Source organism: Diospyros lotus, chromosome 5, assembly GCF_014633365.1.
Source record: "Diospyros lotus cultivar Yz01 chromosome 5, ASM1463336v1, whole genome shotgun sequence".
Lineage (NCBI taxonomy): Eukaryota > Viridiplantae > Streptophyta > Magnoliopsida > Ericales > Ebenaceae > Diospyros > Diospyros lotus.
This window is the reverse complement of record NC_068342.1, coordinates 19,291,729-19,300,563: the sequence shown is the minus strand read 5'-3', so window position 1 is coordinate 19,300,563 and position 8,835 is coordinate 19,291,729. Positions and strand designations below refer to the sequence as shown.

At 36.6% G+C, this 8,835-nt stretch overlaps 1 protein-coding gene across 2 annotated transcripts; it reads left to right on the top strand.

Annotated features, from left to right (window-relative positions):
• Nucleotides 1–1,515: 1,515 nt before the first annotated feature.
• LOC127801145 (probable trehalose-phosphate phosphatase H) lies at nucleotides 1,516–8,664 on the top strand. Of its 2 annotated transcripts, none has more exons than XM_052336022.1 (10): nucleotides 1,516–1,645; nucleotides 5,952–6,053; nucleotides 6,289–6,429; nucleotides 6,551–6,622; nucleotides 6,744–6,869; nucleotides 7,066–7,122; nucleotides 7,245–7,346; nucleotides 7,476–7,553; nucleotides 7,675–7,815; nucleotides 8,198–8,663. In XM_052336022.1, the coding sequence occupies exons 2-10, from the start codon at nucleotides 5,985–5,987 to the stop codon at nucleotides 8,492–8,494; spliced, it is 1,083 nt and encodes a 360-aa protein (XP_052191982.1). In that variant the 5' UTR covers nucleotides 1,516–1,645; nucleotides 5,952–5,984; the 3' UTR covers nucleotides 8,495–8,663. The 2 variants fall into 2 exon arrangements, with proteins under 2 accessions (XP_052191982.1, XP_052191980.1); XM_052336020.1 differs by lacking the exon at nucleotides 1,516–1,645 and adding an exon at nucleotides 3,864–5,807 and having other exon boundaries at nucleotides 8,198–8,664.
• The last annotated feature ends 171 nt before the right edge of the window (nucleotides 8,665–8,835 follow it).

The following is an 8,835-nucleotide window of genomic DNA, read 5'->3' as shown; positions in this document are numbered from 1 at the left end:
AAATTTTAAATATTTAAATAAAAAATGTGCAAATACAGTGAGTAAATATATGTATTTTGTCATCTTTCTTTCTCTCTCATTTCTACCTCTCTATTTCTTTAATTCTAACTCACATGCCAGTGGTGTTACAAGAAAATCTTATCAATGTGTTTTGCAGTGATCACGACTTTTGTAATATCTCAAGAGCTCAGAGAGGGGTAGTATATATTGAAAATAAGTAATGAATGAAACAATACCACCTGGATACCTTTTGGGCTAAATGTAAGCAAGGAACTTCAAGGTTAAGCGTGCTTGAGTTGGTGAAGCTCAAGACTGGATGACTCCTTGAGAAGTTCGTGTAGACCCATCAGGATAAGTTGTTCTGGTCCTTCTTATCGCTCAATACAGGATGTTACAAGTAATATTAGAGCCGACTCCCAAGTCTTTGAGCACGATGGTGGGGTAAACCTCAACGAGGACATTGAGTCCCTAAGGAGGGTGCGTATAGGCACCTTAGGCGAATCCCACATTGGCTATGCAAAAGGAGAGATCTGTGACCGATTATAAAGTCGCATGACGAGGACGTCATGTACTCAATGGGAGATAATGTAATACCTCGAGAGCCTAGATATGGATAATATATATCGAGGATAAGTAAGGAAATAAATAACACTAGTTGGATATTTTTTGGGTTGAATGTAAACAAAGAACTCTCGAGTTAAGCGTGTTTGAACTAAAAAAACTCAAGAATTAATGATCCCCTGGGAAGTTTGTTTAGACCCATCAGAGTAAGTTGTTCTAATCTTTTCTATTACTCGATATGGGATGTTACAACTTCTCTGATCTTTTATTGATTGTTAAACTCACGGAGTTGGCCAACAAGATAAGACAAAAAAAAAAAAGAAAAGAAGAAAAGAGAAGGAATAGAAATATAAATTAGGTAAAATGATAGTCTTGGCTTTTTCATAAAATGAAAAATTAATTTTATTTTTAAAATACGAACAAAAATAGTTGGTGCTCTTTTGCCAATTCTCAAGTACAATTGATCTTTAGATTTTGAATGATTGTATGAGGTGTTATTATGAATTATTGATTATATTATTAAGAGTGTTTGATATCTTTAAATAATGTTAAAAGTTAAGTTGAAAACAATATGGCATCCTTTTATAATCTCAATGTTTAATAACATGTCACTTTTAGCTAACACACTAAAACAAAGTCTAGCTCATTGTTTATTAGATTGTCAAATCTTCCCCCGCGTCACATCAAACCCCATTTTCTAGGGACAATATATATATATAAATTCAGATTAGGTTAAGTTTTGAAAATGATTTTGCATTTACTTAGCCCATACATACCCAATGAATTGATACGAGGCAGTCAGTCAATGAAGTGAAATGGAAACCTACATGAAATTACTTAGGAGAAAATAAAATAATAAGAAATGGTGGGGGAGGGGAGTCTGAAAGATTTGGGAGGAGGAGGAGATCCCGGGAAAAAGCTGCTATCTTTCTTTCCAGAACCTCTATTCTATTATCTCTCTCTCTCTCTCTCTCTATAAATATCTCTCTCTCCTTCCTCTTCCCTTCATCTCTCTCTCTCTCTCTCTCTCTCGAAAATATACGTATTTTCCATTCCAAGAGCAGCTCAGAGCCAAAAAAAGGAGGTACGTCTTTGTTCTTCAAAGCTCATGATCAATCACATTATGTTCAATCTCCGGAATTTGAATGTTTCTTGGCTGACACATGACAATGGCTGTTTTCTCTTTCGACCTTTCCTCTACACCTACATTGTTTCGGCTTGTTTGTTTTTATGGCCATTATAATGCAATCAATTCATTGCTTAGTGTCTAAGGAGAGGAGGAGGAGGAGGGTCATACTTAACACACTTCTTTACCTTTACTAATAGGTTGTGGTCAAACAATTTTAAAAAAATACAAGGAGGACTAGAATTTATGTAGTCCATTTTTGACTCATTAATGTTTGAGATGAGACGATACAAGCTTAATGAAAAACCCCTTCCCTTGAACCTGGAAGTAACAAGACGTTTGGTTCAAAGGGAGGAATCCAACATCTTCAACTCTTTAACTTGTATCTAGAAAATAATTTTATTATTATTTTTTTTTATGTTTTGCAGTGTGTTGAATGTTTACATGTTTAATTGGGAATGCTTAACCTTTAACCAAAAGGGTAGACATTGAAGCCACAAGTCATTGACTTGGAAAACCAGAGTATCTGTTTCTTTCTTTTAACCAATGTAGTGGGCGGGGGGGGGGGGGGCACACTAAAAAAGGCATATTAGGCCAAAGGGATAATTACATCTTTGAAGCTTGTATTGTAACTTCAAGATGTGTCACTTTTCCCTTTCCTTTGCATCTAAATCTGCACAAATGAAACCAACGTACCACAGAAAAATTTTGTCGTATTACAACTTCAAAACATTCTGCCATAATAGATCCGCCGGACATCTTAATTATTTGTCAAAACTGCGAAAAAGGTGGGGAAATTTTTTAAGCATGTCGAAACCAAACAATAGGCCTTTCTCTTTCGGTACTTGCTTTTCCAAAGGAAACTAACTAGTTGGGGACACCCGCTTCAACTTCTTCACAAGACCTGCCAGATGCATGCACAAACACAGGTGTCAGGTTTAGTTACCACTGAAGCACAGAAATGGCTCCAACACATTATTTTGGTGTTTCTTATTTTGAAAATATCGAAAATGTTAATCGCGGCCCTGAAACGTTTTTCAGACCGTTTTGTAATTTGTGAAATATTTCGAGAGTATTTCGCAATTATAGAAAATTTTCACAAACGTATTTCCGACAACTGAATATATTAGAGACAAAAGCAACTATATATATATATATTATATTCTTTTAGTTTTAATCTTCTTATCCTTCTTTTCAATCTTCACACTGCCTTTACTTTTTAGCCCTAATTTCCAAATCCGAAGATTTTCTCGCCTGAAACAGCTCGTCATCATTCTCACTCTCATACTTGTCTATTGTCATCATCGGTTTCCGACCATTGGTCCTTGCTCGCTGCTCGTGTGGCCGTCGATTCAAGCCTCGGTGACCAAGGGGATTGAGAGAATATTTGATGCTCTCGCCATCATTCCTTCTTGTTGTCGCCGCCAACTACTTCTTGCTCGACGCTCATGTCGCTATCTATTCCAGCCTCGGTCTTCTCACCGTCATTCTCTCTCATCATCACCGCCAACTGCTTCTTGCTCGGTGTTTGTGTCGCTATCAATTCTAGCCTCAGTCCTCTCGTCGTCCCTACCGATTGTTTGGTGTTCGATGCTCGTGCCATCATCAATTTGATCCCTTTGAGACAACGAATTGTATTATGTTTGATTTTGTTTTTTGTTTTTAATTATTAAGTCATGGTAAAGATAATAGAACTTTGTAAATATCGTTAATGGTTGTTTGAATGCATTGTGGACTTTATGTTTATGTTTATTTGAATGCATTATAAAAGAGTGTGTTTGATCGAAATTATTTTCCATGAAAAATGTCACATCAGTGGAAAATTTTCCATCTTTGATTACTTAACATTTTCCATGGAAAATTTTCATGGTGTGACAAATCATGTTTTGGCCTATTTTCCATAGAAAATTGCAACTAGGGGGAGGTGGGAATTGTTTTTCATAGAATTGAAAAATATTTTCCTTTTCCATCTTTTTTTAATCAAACACACCTTATGTTTGTTTGTATTATTTTTGAACTATTTTTTTTTTAATTTTTTATACTAAAAATTATATTTATAAAAAAAATTATATTTTTTTAATTTACACTTTACCTGCATTTCTATTTTTTATTTTTTTTAAAAAAAATATTATTTTCTCATTTTCGTTTCCTTGCAAAGTAGATGGTTACCTATTGCCATAACAAGCAGGCACCCCCCTGTGTTGGAGCATTTTGTGTTTCCAAGATTGATTGGAATGCTGTTGGACGACGTTACTGCGATGTTTGTGAGCTAGCAAGCATTTGTGGAGGAAAAACAAAAGGAAAGGAAAATCAATGCTTCTATGTGCTTATAAAACTGCATGCATGCAAATCTTTTCGGTTCTTTTTTTTTTTTGTTTTTTTTTGTTTCCTTATTTTCCTTTCTGTGGAAGAATCCCAAACATAGAATAACCGTTGCATTAATTTGGGATTTAGCTTTAAGATTTTATATGCAGAGCTTCACCTTTATGGGTGCGAGAGTAATTTGGCAATAACATGTCATGTCTCCAAATTAAGCTCGAGAAATTTGGTAGATATTTTTCTTTTTCTTTGCTTTACTCTGTTGGGTTTTCCATTTAGAGAAAGTAGACATTTTTCCGAGTTTGGTTGAGTCCATGTCTAGGCTCCTCAAAGTATACAAGTTTGAACGTGCAGTTCTTGCTACTTGATTCGTGTTTTCTATATGCTTGCAAACTAGCTAGATTCATGTCAAATGATTAAAACCAGAAACCATAATTATGTCTTTGCAAGTCAACCATAGTTTCCAACTGGCTTGGTCATTTCCATGTTTTATGATATGACTTCTAGCTGATTTTGACCAATTTGTGTGGGTAATAATGGTCAAGGTCCAGCTGCATGATTGGCGGTGATTTGTTTGGTAAAATTGTTCTGCTTTCTGCATTAGTTAGTATGAATTACCAGTTTGCTAGAGAATGTTCTGTGCCAATTTTCTTCGAAAACAACGTTAAGATTAGTGGATGTTCAGAGTCCAGTACGATGAAAACTCTCTTCATTTGTCTGGCGGCAGAGAACAAATAACAGCGAGCAACTGAATGATTGAAAATCATAGAACCCAAAATAACCAATTATAATATGATTTCCATGCTGCACATCAATAATTTGTGTGTGAGAGAGAGAGAGAGAGAGAGAGCGTAAATGACTCGGCCAAGTAGCTAGAATTTAAAAAGGAGACTGTTAAGCCAACAAATTTAATTTGATGAAGCCTATGGATGATCCCCCTCAAAACATGGCTTCAAAGTGTAGTTCCAGAATGTAATCGAGTGGTTTGTACACCTTTTAGTGAATTTAAAAGGGCCGTCAGCCGTGATGTTTTTATTAATCGTAGGAGTTCTTATGCCATTTTGCTTGGCCATTAGCATAATCATATATCTAGCAGCCTACAAATCCTGCCGATTTCCCCAATGCTTGCAGCAGTATTCTGTATTATTAACATCTAGTTTGATGCTGACTGCTTCCTATGATATAAATCAAATACGATGCCCAGCATTTCCCTATAAAAATGGGCTTCTCCTTGTACAAACAATTTTTTCCCTTCAAGTGTATTCGATCAAACCAATGACAGTCGTGGAAGGGTATAGATGAAATGTAGAAAATTATCTCCATTCAGTTGATAATATGTTCCTGGGACTGCTGAACAACGACGTTTGATGTTTTCTTCAAGATTTTAAAATTCAGTTTGGCAGCATAACTTATTTTGGATTATATGGTGGTGGTTGAGTGCATCCAAATTCGGTTCCGTTAAATGAAAATTTAGCCTGTAAATTTTGGCTCAAGTCAGTGTCAGCTGACTCAGCTCATTGTAATATAACCGAGACAATCACATGTTGAAGAATCATAGAAAATCTTGGCCTCCCAAACACAAAAACTGTACCTCCATGTCCTGGCTATGTCTTCATATTTGATCAAGCGTAGGTCGGGTTCTTGTGTTGGAGTATAAATATCTGTTAAGACTTTTCTTCGACCCAAGTGTTCTCTCTTCTTCTTCTTCTCCTGAGGAAAAACCAGTAGGTAGCAAGATAGTATATAAGCATAAGCATCACCACTGAAGCATCAGAAGTTTTTCTCGTTTCATGAAACCATGGTAAGTCAAATAAGAATATGTATTTGGATTGTGATAAAATCAATCAAATCAAGTCCACCTTTCCTTCTTAGGTCCTTCAGTTCATGCTAAATCACTAAATCAAGTTTTATCCATCTAACAAGAAAAAGAAAAAAATTGTTGCAGGTGGAACCAAAATTTGCACTTGATCATCCAGTGATGGGATTGCTGCACCTGTCAGAAAGTGAGAAGACAAACTCTGTTCTGGTTTCATATGACTCGTGGCTGGTGAGTTGTCCATTAGTCATTCTCTCTTCGTCTTCAAAATTGGCACACTGCTAACAATTTTTGGGCAATTCTTCATCTCTTCCCCCCATACTGTTATCCTTTTGCTGCCCATTTTAGTACATATGCTGATTTAGCCTGTTGAAATCAAGTTCTCTGATCCTTTCCTTGTCTTGCTCATTTGTTTACAACTATAATTTGAGTTGATTTATATATTGTCTAATCTGATGGCTTACAGTTGAAGCACCCCTCCGCCTTGGACTCATTTGAACAAATGATGAGCATTGCAGAAGGGAAAAAGATAGTGGTGTTCTTGGATTATGATGGAACGCTCTCAAATATTGTGGACAACCCTGAAAACGCCATTATGACCAATAAGGTAAACATTCTACACATGTAAAGCATCGATATGATATTCATTGCGATTTTTGATTTATAGCGTCATTTAGTTTGAAATTAAAACTCAAGACAATCAAATTAATCATGGAAGACAATTACAGATGCGATCAGCACTACGTGATGTGGCTCAGTACTTCCCTACTGCAATTATAAGTGGAAGGGGCCGCAAAAAGGTAATACTTGCGACTAACAAATAAGTTGCATACCTAACATCCCGTGTTCCATACTTACTTTGAAGCTGTAAGTTTAAAATTGATGGTACATCTTCCCCCCTCCCCCAAACCTCTGTTCTAGGTGTATGGCTTTGTGGGCTTGAATAATGTTTTCTATGCCGGAAGTCACGGTTTGGATATAGCTGCTCCCATACAGTCTTCAAACTATGGGGATCCCCAGCATCAAAGCAAAGTTGTTGATAGAAAGGTGAGTGTTTTTCTACTTTTTCTCTTTAACCGTCAAACCCAATAGATTTTGAAATTGATCTCAATGTCCTTGGTGATGTTAGATCAAGTTCGTTGTTTTAAATTAGCATTTCTTGAACTCCTCTGTGCCTTCGGAAAAGAAATATACAGCCAAATGGTGCCAGGAATTCTTATCTTTACATGGTTTTTGTTTGTAGGGTAATGAAGTAGTTCTCTTCCAACCTGCAAGGAAGTTCTTGCCTGCAATTCACAAGGTAGAAAATTTTATTTATTTGCATTAGTAAATTTGAGGGGGGAAGATCTATACTATACTTTCTTTTTACGTCCCTCTTTCCTGTTCTTGCTCCGTGTCTAAATTTGAATGAGCTTCTGGCAGATACTTAGTGCATTGAACGAGAAAACCAGAGGTATAAGAGGGGTCATGATTGAAAACAACAAGTTCTGCGTTTCTGTGCATTTCAGACATGTACATGATGAGGTACGTATTGTATGTGCTGTTAAGAGTGCCATCAACATTTAGTCAGTGGTGATACTAAATACCCAATTGTATGTGTGTGATCATTGATTAACAAACACTTCGCTAATTCGAGTTGAGGTGAAAATGCAGGACTTCTGCACCCTTGAAAAGGCGGTGAATTCTGTAATGGCAGAGCATAGAGATTTCCGCACATCAAAGGGCAAAAAGGTATTGCACTGCGTGACGCCTGATTCTTGAATTCTCTATAACAGTCCTAGGAAGCAATGCTTCTGATTCCAACAATCCATTTGATTTTTATTTCTCCTGTACATTTTGGGTAATTGAACAGGTCTTTGAGATACGCCCTGACATGGAATGGGATAAAGGCCATGCTTTGAATTATTTACTAGACACTCTAGGACTTGGTACCTCAACTGATGTCCTCCCACTGTACATTGGAGACGATCGAACGGATGAAGATGCGTTCAAGGTATTGATTTTGTAATATGGGGAATGAGCCAATGGCAGTTTTTCAGTTTCTCGTTACAGTCCTAGCTCTGAACATTAATGAATTCCGTGTAAGAAACTATTGTTTGGTGATTAGCTTAGCTGTTGGAATTGAATCCCAGACTGGCTAAAACTAAACAAACGCAAAAGATTCCCGCTTACCTTCTTCCAAGACTTGCATATTCTTTTGGTTGGAAATTAAAGGATATATAGTTAATTAAACTAGTGTTCTCACATCAGCATGGACTCTCAGTCTCAAGAGGATTTCTTTTAAGTCATAGTTGAGAGGTTTTCTTATGCATCCATTGTTGACACATTTTCTTATTCATCAAACTTTGTTTTAACTTGTATTTTGATATTCATAGGCTATAAGGAGGAGGGGAGAAGGGTATCCTATTGTTGTTTCGTCGACTCCAAAGGACACCATGGCCTCGTACTCGCTCAGGAAGCCGTCAGAGGTTATGAAATTCTTGCAGCGGCTTGTCAGGTGGAAGAAGATTCCGTCAGGCCCCAAGGAACAGAAGTTGCTCAGGCAAGGGGAAGGTCGGAATGGTAGTGCTAATATTTCAAGAAAAAGATCAACATCATCTAGATCTAGTTGCAGTATAGAGTTGGATCACAGTATGGAGGGAAGAACTATAACCGAGAAATTGAGTTGTTAAATCATTGAGGCCATGAAGAGTTTTTTTGGGAAATCAATCACCCAGTGAAATTTTTTGTAAGATGAATACTGGGTGTTAAGTTTATTGGAATAATATTTTGAACTTCCTCAGTGATGCCCCATGTTTCATGTCAATGCTTCTTTTGTTCGAATGTTTGTTCTTTATCCCTTTTTGGTTCACATTTTCTATTTTTGATTATGATAGTCCAAATAAGTTCTTACTGCGACTGCGAGCTCAGCCCATACCCGAGAAAAAGAAAGGCTATTTTTTATTTTGGTAAATAGCATAATTACATCCAATAGTTTGATCCATTTTGTTAATTCTTTATACTTAAAAAATTA